Genomic DNA, 17,400 nt, shown 5'->3' on the forward strand with positions numbered 1-17,400 from the left:
AGTAGGAGATGAGAGTCAGACATAACTCTTCATTCACTTTCCTCTTGATCACAGACCTTCCCAGCGGCCAGCATCTTGAAGCAGGGGAAATAGCTATGAATGACCATGCCAATTGAAATGAATGGGTGAGGAGGCTTAACCTGAGGGAACAGGAGTGGCAAAAGCAGTGTTACTGGGACTCCTACCCTCTCCAGGGGATGGCCTGTATCAAATCGTATGCACAGCAAGAGTGATCTTTGGGCTGTGGTCAGGCACTGCTGATCATCCTGTGTGTAGCCCAGCCGTTCCCATCCTATTACAGATTGGCAGTATACACAGAAGGTCAGTTGTACGAGATTTTATTTGCCTCTCCTTCCATGTATTAGAGAAATAAGATCCTTGTTTCCGTGAGCAGCATCAGTCTTAGTGTGTCTTGTCGTAAGTGCCGGCCCCCTTGTAGGCACCAACGTAGCCACTGTGGACTTTCAGGTCCTTACGACCGGCAAGTCCTTTCCCTTTGCCACTCTCATCAAAGCGCAATTTGTGACTGCCGGTGTATTTGCTGGTGTCTGTCAGCCTGTCGACCCCACCTAACTTGGTAGCTTTCTGCAAGAAAGGAGAGCAGAATTAGGAGCAGACTCAGACTGGCTTGCCCCTGGGCGCAATTATAACCCTTGGGATGTAGAGGCCCATGGCGACTCCGGATGCACAGTGGATAAAGAAATTCCTACTCACTGTGGTGCCCACATTGCTTGGCTTCTTCCCCTCAATGAGGCCAAACACAGCTTGCAGGGCTTCCTCTGGTGATTTGCCCTTGAAACGCTTTACACAGATCTCCTTCATGGCCAGCTGGAACTCAAGAAAATTGATGGTGCGGGAACCCCTCATCCTATGGCCAGACAAAAGAAGAGGAAGGTTACTAAAAAAGTTACCTGGAGGAAAGCAGGGTGGAAGTGGGAAGGGAAGACCCCATGGCTGCACCTTGATTGAGTTCCTGGCTGCTCCATACCATTTCCCTTACCCACAACACCACACTGCCTCACTTACTTGATTTTGTTGAATACGATGTCAATGTCAGTGCTGGTCACAGCTTTTCCATCCATCACCCCACACTCTTTGCACATCTTGAAGAAGTTCTTCCCTGTCATTCTGTTGCCCGTGGAAGCTGTGTCACCATATACTGCAAATTTACGGAAAGATTCTTCTAGTGCAGACATCTTGATGCTGTGGAGAGAAGGAGTTCACAGGGAAGGTGCTGCTGGACTGATCTCTGTGTCCCAACTGCAGCTGGTCTTCAGAACAAGTGACATCACCAATGGGCATTGTGTTACCATGGCACTGCCAAGGCACCAACACAGCACCAACACAGTGGGCACCAAACCAGAACAGGCTGGATCCATTTGGAATCTCTCCAAGGGATGCAAAGGAAGGTTGAAAGTGTGAATTTGGGCTCAACTAATCACTTCTGCACATGAAGTAATGGGACAGCCAAAGCTTCTGAACCTCATGGAAATAAAAGTTTCATTTGGCTTCAAGAAGAAATGTGTGCATTTGCAGATGATAAAAGGACTAGATTTATCTTCCAGACCCCAGATAATTGCCTACATATTGCACATCTTCTTTCAAGTAGTTACCAAACTGTTCACATCTTTCCCATCATAGCTTGTCATCTGAACAACTCTCTGAACGAGGTTGTCCTCCTCCTGACCCCTGTAAATTTTCTACTTCTGATTAACTTAGACCACTACAACTGGGTATTAGGGATCTTTGAGGGAATAAAAGCCATTGCTCAAACTGTAAATCAGCCTGATGCAACATGGACAATCAACTCCTGCTGCTAGGAAGATGCGCTCAAGTCCTTTTAAAATGTCCAGCCACTGCTAAAGCCACAAGCTTCACCCAGATCTCCTGGTCTCAAGATTGCTTGTAGGCATCCAGTCAGTCAATCATCAATCAATCAGTCAATGAATCACAGAATCACCAAGATTCTGTTGGAAAAGACCTACAAGATGATCCAGTCCAACCATCCACCCACCACCAATAGTTCTCACTAAACTCACTGTCCCTCAACACATCATCCAGATGTTTCTCAAACACCTCCAGGGTCGGTGACTCCACCACCTCCCTGGGCAAACAATTCCATTGCCTGACCACTCTTTCAGAGAAGTAGTATTTCCTTATGTCCAGCCTAAATCTCCCCTGGTGCAGCTTGAAGCCATTTCTTCCAGTCCTATCACCAGTTAAAAGAGTAAAGGCCTACCTCCAGCTCACAACAACCTCCCTTCAGGTAGTTATAGAGAGCAATGAGGTCTCCCCTGAGCCACCTCCAGGCTGAACATTCCCAGCTCCTTCAGCCACTCCTCATACGGCCTGTGCTCCAGACCCCTCACCAGCTTTGTTGCTCTCCTTTGAACATGTTCCAGGGCCTCAATGTCTTTTTTGCAGTGAGGGGCCCAAATTGGACACAGGACTCAAGATGTGGCCTCACCAGAGCTGAGTACAGGGGGACCATCACTGCCCTGTTCCTGCTGCCAACACTGTTTCTGATGCAAGCCAGGATGCCATTGGCTTTCTTGGCCATCTGGGCACACTATGAGCTCATGTTCAGTTGAGCATCAATCAATACCCCCTGGTCCATTTCCTCTACACAGTCTTCCAGCCACTCCACCCCAAGCCTGTAGCACTGCCTGGGGTTGTTGTGGCCAAAGTGCAGGACATGGCATTTGGTCTTGTTGAACCTCATCCCATTGGCTTCAGCCCAGCCTGAGGGTAGGGAGGCCCTTCAGAGGGATCTGGGTAGGCTGGATCACTGGGCTGAGGTGAATGGGATGAGGCTCAACAAGGCCATGTTCTGGGTTCTGCACTTTGGCCACAACAACCCCATGCAGCGCTATATGCTTGGGGTTGAGTGGCTGGATCACTGTGAAGAGGAAAGGGATCTGGGAGTGTTGGTCAGTGCTTGGCTGAACATGAACCGACAGTGTGCCTACATGTTCAAGAGGACTAATGGCATCCTGGACTGAATAAGAAATAGCATGACCAGTAGAAGCAGAGAGATAATCATTCCCTTGTACTCAGCACTGGTGAGGCCACATCTCAAGTATTCTGTTCAGTTTTGGGCTCCTCACTACAAGAAAGACATCAAGGCCCTGGAATGTGTCCAGAGAAGGGCAATGAAACTGGTGAGGGGTCTGGAGCACAAGTCTTATGAGGAGCAGCTGAGGGAGCTGGGATTGTTTAGCCTGGAGAAGGCTCAGTAGAGACCTCATTGCACTCTACAACTTTCTGAAGGGAGGCTGTGATGAGGAGGGGCTTGGCCTCTTCTCCCAGGCAATGAACAGGACCCGAGGAAATAGCCACAAATTGTACCAGAGGAGGTTTAGATTAAACATAAGAAGGAACTTTTCCACTCAGAAAGTGGTCAGGCACTGGAATGGCTGCCCAGGGAGGTGGTGGAGTCACCATCCCTGGCAGCGTTCAAGAGGCCTCTTGGAGGAGGCACTAGGAGATATAGTTTAGTGGTTTGTTGTAGCTACAGTAAAGGGAGGACAGTTGGACTAGATGATCCTGTAGGTCCTTTCCAACCTTGTGATTCTGTGATTCTATTCTATGATTCTATGGTAACTGGTCTGATCTTTAAAGACAGATGTAAAGAAGGCATTCAAAACCTCTGCCTTTTCCTTATCCTCAGTCATCACATTCCCAGTGTCATCCAGTAAAGAATGGAGATTCTCCTTAGTCCTCCTCTTACTACTGATATGTTTGTGAAAGAGTTTCTTGTTCCTTTTCACCCCAGTGGCCAGGCTGACTTCAAGCTGGGCTTTTGCCTTTCTGATTCTCTCTCTATACACCTTAATGAGTTCTCTGTACTCTTTCTGAGTTGCCCATCCCTTCTTCCACAGGAAGTAGATTCTCTTTTTCTTGCATTAGAAAAGTATCTCCAGTACACTTGAGAAACCTCCTAGACTGCTTCTTTTGCACTGTGTTGTTTTGCAGTTGTAATTCTACAACTGTAAAGTTGATGGATAACCAGAGGTTATGTAGTAGAAAAGATAAACAACAAATACTCACCAATGTTGAGGCACACTGTAAGGATAGATGCACACCAATGTTGAGGCTTACTGCAAAACTCCACACAAGAACATTCTCCAGAAAGAGATCCTGCCTTGGTTGTGGTCAGCCTTCAAATGAGATCTGGGAGCGGTGGAGCCAATCTCCTCCCCTTCTGGGAGCACAGTTGAATTGCCTTCACCTGTGCCTCTGCAGCTGACTCATCGCTTGTCTCAGATGGCTAATCAGAGGTTTAGGCTGTGATCAACAGTTTCCTGTACAGTTGTATTCCCAGCATATGTCGGTGAAGTTGAAATCCCCCATGAAGACAAGGGCTGGCAATTGTGCAGCTTCCTCCGGCTGCTCATAGAACACCTCATCTGTCTCTTTATCCTGCTTTGGTGGTCTATAGCAAATGCCCACCAGGATGTCTGCCTTGTCAGCCCTTCCCCTGATCTTAACCCATAGCGATTCAGCCTTATCATCCCCTGCCACAAGCTCAGTAACTTCAAAACACTCTTACAGTGCATAGAGAGCCACACTGCTACCCCTCCTTCCTTGCCTATCCTTCCTGAGAGTTTGTAGCCATCTTAGACAAATGGTATTCATGTCAGTTAATTGTTTTATCTTTCCTTATTGAACGTTGCCTGTTTTGGAGCAGTGTTGCTGCCTATATAAGGAAAGTACAGAATAAATGAGGTGGGAGATGAATCACAGTGATGAGGAGGTGTGGGATTGATGTACATGTTTGTGGGAAGTTTTTTTCATACAGTTTGGCAAGGCTTATCTTTCATTTAGCAAAGCAGATATTTGGAATTGAAATTTGTTGGTTTTTTTTCCCTTTTAATTGCAGTATGTGGTTATTTTTTTTAAACTGAGAAATATATAGCTTGTTTAAGGTGATTAGATAAAGCTGATACATTCAGAAAGAAGGCAATACTCTGACAGAGTGAGTAGCCAAAGACCCATAAATTTCAAGGTCAGGAATGTCAAGAATTCACCATTTTTTGGTCTGTAACTCAGAACCACTTCAAATCTGCTCTGATCACGGCTGCTTCTTTGTTTCTGTTGCTCCCAGTTTCTGGGTGACAGTGCTGACCAAAAGGTCACTTTCCTTAAAGTTACTGAGGCAATGCTCTTTAGCCATAAGCTCAACAAAACTCTAAACAAAAGCAGCTCAAACCAGATAGGTTTCCAAAACTGCAGAGGCTCCCTTGAAAGGTGAGGCACACACAGGTGGGCTTGTATGGGCTGAACAGGTGGTCTCATCCAACCCTGCCTGACCTGAAGGATAAAGCCCTCACCAGTCACATGCCTTGTGGACAGAGGGAGCTTATATGAAGATTATCAGAGCTTGCCATATTTTAACACATTTAGTATTTAATAATAATATATTTGCATGTAATAGTTTCTATGTAGTAATATACTTAAGAGAAGTATGTTTATTTCTAATCTTGTGTTCCAGTTCCTGAGGCGAAACAAAAAAAAAAATGTCAGAAGAAGAAGAAAACAAAAAAAAAAAAGTTAGGGAATTTGTACATATGTAAAACTGAAGAAAACCAAATTTGCCCTGATAAATAGCAGAAATCCAGGAGAAAAGATTAGTGTCTGAAACTCTTTTGTAGGCAAGAAGAATATTAACTTCTGCTGTTATGAATAAATGAATTCTAAATTACTCTTTGTCTGCTAGATTTTATGAACTATTTCCATAATCACATAAACCTCCTTTTTCATATAAAACTGTGTATAGCATAAGACTTCCCTTTCAATGCTGTAATCAGAGAAACTGTTTGAATAAAGACTGCTGTAGCAGTAAAGCTAACTTCCAGAGGTTAGACTTTGACCTGTTCAGGACACTTATTGCAGGGGACTCTTGGTAGCCACTCCTGAAGGGTAAATGGAAGCCTGGACTCTCCTCAAGATGGAAATCTTAAAGGCACAAGAGCCTCATCACACTTTACAAATTCCTGAAGGGAGCTTGTGATGAGGAGGGAGTCGGCCTGTTCCCCCAGGCATCAAAGAAGACTTGAGGAAATGACCACAAGTTGTGCCTGGAGAAAAGGAAAAACTTTTTCTCTCAGAGAGTGGTCATGCACTGGAATGGCCTGCCCAGGGAGGTGGTGGAGTCACTCTCCCTAGTGGTATTCAAGGGGTTTCTGGATGAGGTGGTCTGAGATATGGTTTGAGGGTAGTAGTAGCTTAGTGGGTAGTAATACTGACAGGGGACTAGATGGTTGCTGTAAGACCATTCCAACCTCATGATTCTATGAATCATGTGATTCTATGAAATTCCAGTTACTGAACAAAACATTCTAAATCGATCAAAATGAGCTGCTCTTATTATATCTAGACCAAAAAAACTCCAAAAGAGAGAAGATGAAGGTAGATCAGAATTTACATATGAAACTGTACCTATTCTACAGGCCCTCTCAGTCTAATTTGAGATCATGTTCTTCCACAGTCAAATTGTCTCTTTTTTGGTCTCTGAGTAGATGAAGAATAAAGTTTTCTTTAAAACAAGAGTCAGCTGTGGAAGTGTAATGCTTTCTTTCTAAGTTGAAAACCTGTGTCGTCTTGTAGTGCAGTGATTTTACTTATTTACCTCAACCTACCTCATGTGAACAAGAAGGCCTGGTTCTTGAAAGCTAACATCTAAAAACAATTATTCTCCATTCTTCAAGAAGTTTGTTGCTTCAGATTGAGTAGTTGTAGACAACAAAAATAAGCCTTTTTCATGAAAATTTGAGAGTATTTTTTTCCACAGTTAGTTCTGGTTATTTCGAGAATATGAAGTCACAACAACAACAACAACCAGAACAGGAAAAAGCCTTTTAAAGACATCAGTGACACAGGAAAGTAAAATGCTACAGCCAATTCAATGCATTCTGATAAGAGCATGTAACTTCATTTTGGGAACAGGAGCTTTATGTTAAAGTTGTTATTTTTTAAAGGAATATTGAAATAATAACCATTCTCACCCAAAATAATTTGACTAGGATAAATACATGTTGCTCTTGGATAGAAGTCAGTGTATTACAACAAAATTCTTCAGATAGTTATTCTTGTCAATGCTGACAACTATCTTTTTCTTTTTCTTTTTCTTTTTCTTTTTCTTTTTCTTTTTCTTTTTCTTTTTCTTTTTCTTTTTCTTTTTCTTTTTCTTTTTCTTTTTCTTTTTCTTTTTCTTTTTCTTTTTCTTTTTCCTTTTCTTTTTCTTTTTCTTTTTTGTGCATGGGAGGATTCTCCCACCAAACATGCACACAGAAAGAAGCAGTGACTAACCATTTAAAGGCATAGAGTATACATATTCATTACATTCCAAGGACATGGGCAGAAATAACATCTCTGGTGGTCATGGGATGCATTCTTGCTTAAATCTCCAACCTTTTAAGGGAAGTAGCCCAAACCATTTCCCACTGATGTTATGTTGAGCTGAGGCATCTGTTTTGCCATCTTATCTTCAACAACAGGACATATATTTTACTTTCTTTACATCACTTGACAAGATGTCTGTAGTCTCCTCCACACTCTGTTCTTGAGCTTACATTTACACAAACTTCCATCCTTCAGTTTGTATCTGCTCAAGTTACACAAAAGGCTGTTCTCACAATATAGAAAAGCTGTTCTCATGATTCAGAATTATTTCTGTTCTCTATTACAATCCAATCAATACTTACGTGTTTGAGGAAAAAAAAGGGAAATATTTTCTGAAGGTGCGATGCCTATAGCTAGTATTTTCTAGCTGCATGATAAATCCTTACAGAGCAGAAGAAAAAGGTGTTTTGGCATTCTGCTTTCCTATTACATTTCTCATCATCAGTGAGAGTGGACTATGGCACATGGTATCGCATGAAAATGTTTGAGTGCTGAACAGGTGTGCCACTTTGCTGAAGGTATTGCAAGACTTCAAAGAAAACCCCACCTCTTAGACTAAAGCTTTTGCAAGATCTTAGTTAACTTGTTAGGAAATATGGCATATAATAATTGCTTTATTAAAAGTGATAAGTAATATTCTTAAGAAATGTAATTTTCATATTATCAATATAAGAATGTGAATTGTATTCAACCTCTGCTGATTCCACTGAAACTATATTAAGAACTAATTTTGCTCCTAATGTGTTTTCTTGTTCTGTTTTGGCTACATTATATTAGCTTCCTTCACAGGCAATACTACGTTTACATGAAACTTGATTTGATGCAATTGTCTAGGAATAAGTGATTTTATTTTGGCTTGTTGAAACAAGTGGGGATGTTTTCATGTTGTTCTAATAACACCCCTCTAAATGAAAAAGTCTTGGCAGTTCTTCAACTCCAACACAGAATTCCATCTGAAAAGTTACAGTCTTTGAGTGTGCTTACTGTATGAGCACGTATGTTGATGCTGATAATTTTCCACAACACATGAAAGCGTTCTGTATGGGGAGGAGGTACAAGAAATATCAATTTGAAACATTTTCAAGGCAATGGCTGCTCCTGGGAGTGACTTTCAGAACAAGATCTACTACCACAAGGTAGTTGTAGAGCAGGTACATTTTATTTGGTCAGCTGGGTGCCGGGGGGGATAATTCCTTCCTAGCCTGCACACCAAAAGCAGGAAAACATCCCTATTTTTAGAGGGAATACATGCATATTCATGGTACTAGGAGTGGTAATTACAGTTAATTCTAGGAATTCATTACAATATTCCACACCTATTCTATGCCTCAAACTCCACCCCTAACTAATGACCCCATATTATTCCCATTGTTCATGCTCAACTACTCTTGCAATTTCAGTATAACAGACTGACCCTTTATTCAGTTCCCTTTCCTATGTCCTGGCAAAATCTTTTGCTAGATTATTCTTTTATTAGCTATGCGCTGATTGTCTATACATCCACATAAAACAAGGTAGCATACAGCATACAAGTATACCAAGGAAAATTAAATATATACTTTGACTTCTTAAGCGTAAGTTCAAGTGGTTCTTCAACAGTCCACAGTGGTTTCGTTGTCTTCTTGACTTCTCGATGATGAATCCACCTGTTCTTTCACCTAGATCACTGTCTATGATGTTAATATTACCAAAAACGATCCTTCCCACTTGGGCTCGAGTGGTAAATCTGAAAAGGATTTGACATATGCATGATCTCCAGGTTTGACATTATGAACAGGTCCATCCAATCCTCTTGCCCTTGCACCGTAGCTACTCCAATTATTGCCCGCATTATTGGATCCAAAATCCAATCATTCCTTCAACCATTCCCAAGGGGTATGGGTAGCTAGAGTTCTTGATCATGGGGGCATCTCCCTCATAACGTTGCTCTAGCCCATTGTGGCATTCTAACCCACAACCCCAGAGCTGGGATTCAGGGGGAGTTGAAACCCCCTCCTTACCTTAGTCTGCTGCACAGGGCCATGTCTGTCAGGATAGGGAAGTCTATCATATATTTTCCCAGTTCTCATTTCTTCCATTTTTTGCTTCGCTGTGCTGCTACTAGAAAATGTGAAAACCTGCTGTGATCAGTGATTCTTCTAAAACAAGCAAACTGCTAGCACACCCCAAGACACCGTTTCTTTTAGGCTTACAGATATTGAGAAGCAGGAAAGAGGGAGCACTCATTTTCTAGATTTACAGCTAATAAAATGACTAATATTTAACTTTAAGAAATAGTGGTATTTTTCTAAGAAATAGTGGTGTTTTTCAGCCTGCTTAGGAAGAGCTGACACCTGTTTTTTACAGTCTACAGTTCTCAAGCAGTGCAAGTCAATGGAAACAGATGCTTGAGGCAGCGTGTATGACTGCAGTACATTTTAACTTTCCAACAGAGGGAAGTCCACTGCCTGCAAAGCAAACATCACTGGCCTTGTCAGAAGCAGCAGTCTGGGGCTATGAGGGATGCTGCCATCCATCGTACATGATACCAGTGCCCAGGTTTTGCTTCTTTGAATGCGTTGCCTTGCTCAGTTTCACAGCTCACTTTGACAGTACTTGACTCATAAAACCAGAAAGAAGGACAAGGGAGCAGAGCCAGTTTTCAGCTAACTCTAAAAACCCACAAAATAACACAAAATCTATGGATTTTGGTGAGAAGGGTCATGAGAAACCCCAAGCAGAGAGTGCGTGCACAAATAAGCCTGAATATTCCAAATTTTGTAGATCAAAGTTCTGTCTGTCACAAACATTTAGGCTAAGGTTGCAAGGCAGCTTGACACTCTGCTTGCCAAAGACTGGTAGCAGAAGTTGTCTCATAGCTTCACTAACAGAGGGAAAGTTTGATGCAATGTGCCATAAAGATCTTATCTGTAGAAACACAGAAGCACATGTATAAATTTACATTCATGAGCAGATCATTTATAGTACAAGGTCTGTTCTATTGAGCAATCCTTCAAGTGTTTTGCAAGAACTGACTTTTCATCTTTTGAAATAGTAAATGCAACATTTTTATCATCTGCACAGTATAAGTTTTTTCCTGGACTGAAAGGAGAAAAAAACAGAGAACTAGTAGACTATTTTTCAGAAAGCTATGTGCCGTTGTTTCTCTTCTCTAGGACATGATGCTATTACTTTCCCAAAGAACTGAGTAATTATCCAGCATCCCATAGTTCTGAGAACCTTTCCCAAGCAATGTATTCCACTTCATTGTTCTTCAGCCTCCGAGTGTAGCTGAAGTAGGGTGTAACTTAAGGCTTATTATTCATCTCCTATGTCTGTATGATACAGGCGCTCATAACCATTGTTGAGAGGTACTGCCAGCACAGACGTGATTTCTTTCTCATTCCATGCATAACATGCTTGTGATGGCAAAAACTCTAGATACAGGTTCCATCTGGTGAAAGGTTTGTAACTGTCAACACAGCTTAAAGGAACTACTTTATAAATGTAAAAATAAAAATAAAACTCCTGTGTTTTATTAATACTGGTCCTCTGAAAGACTGTATTAAGTCCTCTCCAATGTGGGCAAGATCTTATCTTCATTTTCCCTTTCTGGCCCCTGTATGGCCATTTGAGACATCAGGAAGTTCACATTTGACCTCAGAGAAGCAAGAAGAGTCTCAGACCTTCCACCCACTACCCACTATATGCCTCAGAGGCTGGGGTAGCATGTACCCAAAAGGTTCTGTTCCTCAGCACTGTGCTGTCTGAATCCATACCAGACATGGCTGGTCAGCAGAGCAATGCTCAAAATCCACAGTGGGATCTCCCAGCATTTACAAATCCTTGGAAAACTCTGCCAGATGCTCTTAGCAGAAGACTGATGCTAAACCAGATGTAATACACCATTTATTGTGGCAATTTGCAAAGTTTATTAACTGTGTAGTAAGGTAGAAGCTACAATGTAAAGCTCACATATCAGTGTCCGGATGGCTTCTGTACTACATTCAGCCAGTAGTTCCAAAGTGAGTCTGATCTCTGGGACAAGTATCATAGTACAGAGCTCTAAAAAATACAAAATCTTTCTTCACATTGCTCTTCCCCTTCATGGCTTTGCATATGTATCCCCAAGGATTATCTGCAACCCCCAGTTCCAACAAATGATTCAACCAGGACATCAGCTTATATCTATCTATCTATCTGCCTTACTAATTCAGTCCTATCTATAACTACCTCAACACCAGGTGGAAAGATTGTTTTTTAAATACATCTGCACAAAGGGCAGAGAGGTGACTGAAACATTATCTTTGAGTACATGTATGTCTATGTCCATAATGTCTCCAACTGGAACTATATATTCATAAATCCACTGAGAATAAAATATAAAGAATGTAGCCCATTAGTATGTTATGATAGAGTTTAAATATATGTCAAGCAAGCAAGTTTGGTCCCCCTGTACTCAGCTCTGGTGAGGCCACATCTTGAGTCCTGTGTCCAATTTGGGCCCCTCACTGCAAGAAAGACATTGAGGCCCTGGTACATGTTCAAAGGAGGTCAACAAAGCTGGTGAGGGGTCTGGAGCACAGGCCGTATGAGGAATGGCTGAAGGAGATGGGAATGTTCAGCCTGGAGAAGAGGAGGCTCAGGGGAGACCTCATTGCTCTCTATAACTGCCTGAAGGGAGGTTGTTGTAAGCTGGGGGTTGGCCTCTTCTCTCGTGTCATTAGTGATAGAACTGGAAGGAGTAGCTTCAAGCTGCACCAGGGGAGATTTAGGTTGGACATTAAGAAATACTACTTCTCTGAAAGAGTGGTCAGGCAATGGAATTGTTTGCCCAGAGGGAGGGTGGAGTCACCAGCCCTGAAGGTGTTCAAGAAACATTTGGATGCTGTGTTGAAGAACATGGTTTAGTGAGAACTATTGGTGATTTGTGGATGGCTGGATTGGATCATCTTGTAGGTCTTTTCCAGCCTTGGTGATTCTGTGATTCTGTGAACAGTATCTGTAGGAAGGTAGTCTTTAGACATGTCATGCTTTATGGAAATGGGGAACAAAAAGAATGTCTTCTTCCATATCTTCTTCTTTTACTCCATGAAATCATCAGGACTTCCTCCTTGACATACAGAATTCTTCTTAGACATTCTGTACAGCTCTGTCTCCCTGAGTCATAGTCATTATTCTTACATAAGAGTCAGCAAAATGTGCTGTTGCCATGTAACCACAAACTACAGTGGTTTTCTATCAAATTATCCATAATTTGTTATTGGGGTCATCAGCTATTTTCCAGACATAAACAAAACTCTGTTCTAAAGTCGTGAAATTAATTAGGCTCACCAGTAATGTCAGAAGTTTTCTAATTAACTTCCTCCACAGCACAGCAAAACACCTTCCTTGTTCTGTCCCAGTAACTCTTGTCCAACAGGACATCATAACAGCACCCTGAGTAGCTATATGCAGGGAGAGACATCAAGAACCTCATTGTGATTAGCATTTGATATCACTTTAATTGGAGATCTCTAACTCATGTTATGAATTATCATGAGCTAAATGATACGAAGAGTTAGAGGAAAGCTACATTTTTGGGCCAGGGAATATTGTTTACTTCTGCTGAGCAGCAATGGGAAAGGCAGGTTTTGTTTACTAAGATGAGAAATCAGAAATGCAGCCACCAAATTTTTCATTGTTTGTAAATTTGCAAAACATGCATGGATGAAGCTCCTCTGAATGAGTCAAAACCAAATGATGAATATAGTAGCAGCCAGATAATAGTTCTCTAGACCTTCATGCAGGTGGTTCGTGCCACCATTTCTCCCTATCTTCTCTCAGGCTCACTACCAAGAAAACCACTACCTGTTTCTGATCCAGCCTCTGGTTTAGGAATCATAACTTCAACATTATTCAGTGAAATGGAGGGATCTGGAAAGATTAGCAGAAGTACATCCCTCCATTCTCTGAAGCTGTTTTCCGCTGTAAAGGAACTTACTTACCATGCCAAATTTATCCAGATCTCATAGAATCATAAAGTATCCTCAGTTGGATGGGAACCGTAATGATCACTGAGTCCAACTCTTGGCTCCACACAGGACTGCTCAGACACATGGATTCAGACTGACATCCTCACACTCTGAGCTATGGGAAAATCAGACGTTTGTTTTGTCCCCACTGGTTGCTGCATTCAGACTGTGTGGCTATGGAATATAGGAACCTTTCCAAGTCCCTTGCACAGGACCTTGCTTACCTTAGCGTGTTTTCATGAAAAGTTTCATCAGGCTTACCAGCCACTAGCTATGGACCTTCTTTGGGTGTTGTCAGCATATGTGTATGCAGAACCATATCCCCATTAGACTGAACTTGCCCAAGCTTAAATCACCTTCAACCTCCCAGCAGGGGCAGCTTCTGGATCCTTTCAGCACATAGCTAATCAGGTCTCTAATCAGGTAAGGGGAGAAAAACAGTAGAGAGCTTCCTCAGCCACAGATACCACCCAAATAGTTTCTATGCCATAACTGTTAATATCGAGTAATTAGCTCTGTTGCTGTAACCATAGTTACGACATAAACTCATTTTTAAAGTTATTTTGAGGCATGTTTTCTCCCCATTCCTCACCTGTAATGCCAAATTTAGCTAGTTTTTAAATAAATACTGTTTATACTTCACTGTAAACAGTGAGTACTTATTTTTCAAATAAGTAACAGAAGCTTGCTCTGTGGATGAATTACTTGCATAGTGAACAACATGGAACAGATCACTGTCTTACAGGTAAAGGTGGAAATACTGTGCAAGACGCAACTGTTGTTCAAACCCCTGTAATGTTTAATGATAGTGTACAGGGCACAGCTGCTTATTTAAACTATAAATAATAACTGATCTTCTGAAGATTTCATGTGGTTTTTGTTTGTTTGTTTGTCTGCTTGTTTATTTTCCCCCAGTCAGCCATACTGTTTTAGAGCAGAATAGTTGTACAGGATCTGGAGAGGTAACTGAGCTGAGTGGGTCATGCCCAGGCATAGCAGTGCCCCCTGTCTGAACTGTCTGGAGTTTTAAGGTGAGGTTACTAGTCCATCACTGAATATGACATCATCAGTCTATCCATGCATTCACCCATCCACTATCCACCCATGCTACGCTGCTTGCAGTAACAGACAGCACCAGGCCAGAGCCTAGTGCAGCAATGGGCTGGCTACCCCTTCAGGACTATGCTGTGGTCTGCATTCAGACGTTGTGGCTTTGGGATATAGGACCCATACCCGCAGATGCTCCAATTTAGAATTCAAACTTGCTGTTGTTTTAAAAATACCTGCTTCTCATTCAGATCTTCGATTTGTGGCTGTGCTTACTCTCTATCACCAACACAAGAAGTTGTGTGCAGGTTTTAGCTCTCCTTCCTGCCGTGGCATCTGTAACTGACAGCAGTAATGCCTTTCTTGAATGTTCCTGTAACTGTAAATACCATGCAGGTATTTACAGCAGCTCCAGGCCAAACAGAGTTTGTGTTTTGCAGAAACAGAAGGTGGGACTAGGTGTTGGTACAGATGTGGTTAGCCTGAGTCTTCCTTTCCTGGTCACCCTTCAAGCTTTATTCCTAAACCCAGAGGTTTTAACAGGAAAAAGAGCCAGATTTCAAACAGAAGTTGACATTTAACCTTCCCCAGTGCCTCCCCATGGCAGCAGCCCAGCTTTCTCAAGGACTTTCCTGAGAAGGTGCTGCCCGTGTCAAGCATTACTGCAGGACATCCCGGATGTCTACATTAATAGTGAGCTTGGCAGCCTTGTCTTGTTAATTATTTTCTTTATCCAAAAATGATTGCAGATAGAAATTCCAACCATTTTTAATTTGGCGTTTGTTTTACTTTTTTGTTCTGTTCTTTCATTTCGCCACTCTGCACAATGTAACATTCACCAGCCACACCTGTACTAACCATCTTTGCAGGACTGCACCAGATTTTCCCTGAAGTACCAGCTACACATTCCAACTTCCCTTCAGGCTTAGGTCCAATGAGCAAACTCATCCAACTCTGTAACATACTCCTACTCTACTGCTCTCCTGCTCCCTTTCCTCAGAGAGTAGCTGCTTAGAGCCCCTGGGCATAAATAGCCCTTAAGAGCCTCAGCAGTGCACTAGTGCTAAGCATGGACCATACCTCCACAGCTAGAGCAACCACATTTGCTCTACATTCAGGGGACAAAGACAGAGGAATATGATAAATAATAACATAAATAAAGGTGTCAATATCTGTATGTCAATGCTATCTCTTTCACTGTCTCCCTGTGTGTTTCTCCCTCTCTCTCTCCATATATATATATATATATATATATATATATATATATATATAAATGAAAAGTAGCATAAGGAGGAGCATGGCTGGAGAGGCAGGATGGGAACAGTCAGGGAAAAACAGAAGGAACCTAAAGAGAGGTGGGAAATTCTATGCTAAGTGTTTTTCTGTGTTAATTCTAAAGATTGTTGTGTGTAAATGTATAAACTTTAAAATTGAAATGTGTAGTACATATGTAAAAACAAAGTAGAGGTATATGCACATAATGTCATGAGACTCAAATCACCAGTGTGATCTCAACTTATGTAATTTTTTTCTGTATATCAGCACAGCTGATGTATGTTGTGGTCTGAATATTTTCAGTGAATGAAATTTTAATTCTTACAAGCTTTGACTAAAAATTCCTCACATCTCAGCTTGTATGATATCTTAACTCACACCCAAGCCCAGAAGAACCTGTAGTATCCTGCTATATTTGAAAATTAGAATATTTTGCAAGTGGTAATGTGTCCTCCTGTCAGGTAACAGCTAGCACAAGCCCAGTTCTTGCACTTCATAATGGACACCCTTCATCTGTCTTTCAGTAGTTTTAAAACTGTCTCTCAGTTTACCTGAGATACTAACGAAGCTCAGTGCAACAGACAGCATTAAATTTGCATGAAGTTTACATAGCACAATGTGAACTGTGTTCACAGATGGAATACCAGACTCACAGTGAGAAGAGGAAGAAAATGCTAGAGAAGCAGGGATGCTGACAGCCTTCAAAGAGGGGTGTACAGGCAGAACTGGATGTTCCACAACCTGCCTGCCCAAAAAGCTGCTGAGCTGTGGGACTACCAGTGGAAGAGGGCACTGCCCAAAGCTGAGGAACTGGTGCATGGCAAAGCAAAAAGGTGTCTGTCAGGATGCATAGTTTATCAACCACCAGCAGCACCAGTCTCTTGGCAAACTGTAGGAGGCATTACTACATATTGCCCTTGTTCTCTTTAGATCATATGTAGTGCTGTTCCTTCCTGCACAATGTGAAGTTGCTTCTTTGCCAGCATAGATATCTCCTTGAAAGCTGGCTCTTGCTAGAGCAAGGAGCTCAGTTAAGAACAGCAAGAGAAAACTCCAGCACCTCATGGGGCTGATGATGCAACAGATATCAGAGCACAAGCAGAGAAAAAAGACAGAGATGTACAATGTTTGTGAAGAAGAAACAGTGTAATTACAAGTGTAGACAAGGGAGTAAATGCAAATACTACACAGTCAAACATGCACAGATTAATGTTTAATTTATACCGCTAGCATTACTGATTAGCAATGTCGTAAGAACAAAATGTTTAGAGATAGACTTCTACACAAGTAGTGGAATATTGTTTTGCATTCACTGCTCAATTAATTGTTACCTGTCCAATTTGCTCAGTCATTCAACTTGGACTCCAGAGGCCAAAAGTTGCTGCTGATGAGGCTCAGTGTGAACTACAGACCTTCAACCACCAAACTGTTTAACAAGTAATTCATATTAGTTCTAGGTACAGAAGTTCAGAACTGAGCAGCTAAGAAACAGGCCCCGCTGAAATTTGTCTCTCAGAAACACAGAAATGGAAGAAAAAGCAGGTATTTTTTTATTTCTGTCTTTTTAATGAAAATGCAGAGAAGTAGTTTCAGCTTCCGTGCTGGAGGGCACGCGATGGAGAAGGAGCTGGATGTGATTTTGCTTGCTTGGCTACCAGCACAACTGCTGTCATCAGCAGCC

The 17,400-nt window shown here is 42.0% G+C and overlaps 1 protein-coding gene across 1 annotated transcript; it reads right to left on the bottom strand.

The window, feature by feature from the left end:
* Positions 1 to 322: 322 nt before the first annotated feature.
* On the bottom strand, positions 323 to 1,282 carry LOC107306300 (tubulin polymerization-promoting protein family member 2-like). The gene is made up of 3 exons (XM_015849382.3): positions 1,027 to 1,282; positions 715 to 868; positions 323 to 585 (listed from the first exon to the last, which is right to left on the bottom strand). Exons 1-3 carry the CDS (start codon positions 1,194 to 1,196, stop codon positions 403 to 405), a joined length of 507 nt encoding a protein of 168 aa, XP_015704868.1. The 5' UTR covers positions 1,197 to 1,282; the 3' UTR covers positions 323 to 402.
* Positions 1,283 to 17,400: the final 16,118 nt, after the last annotated feature.

Source organism: Coturnix japonica, chromosome Z (genome assembly GCF_054131305.1).
Source record: "Coturnix japonica strain WE chromosome Z, WE-NBRP24, whole genome shotgun sequence".
Classification (NCBI taxonomy): Eukaryota; Metazoa; Chordata; class Aves; order Galliformes; family Phasianidae; genus Coturnix; species Coturnix japonica.

Excerpts from the sequence above, each read along its gene's own strand:
- LOC107306300 (XM_015849382.3), bottom strand. The coding sequence starts at position 1,196 with ATGTCTGCACTAGAAGAATCTTTCCGTAAATTTGCAGTATATGGTGAC. Across the intron at positions 869-1,026 it reads ATCGTATTCAACAAAATCAA|GATGAGGGGTTCCCGCACCA; the intron begins GTAAGTGAGGCA and ends GTCTGGCCATAG. Across the intron at positions 586-714 it reads CAAGCAATGTGGGCACCACA|AAAGCTACCAAGTTAGGTGG; the intron begins GTGAGTAGGAAT and ends CCTTTCTTGCAG.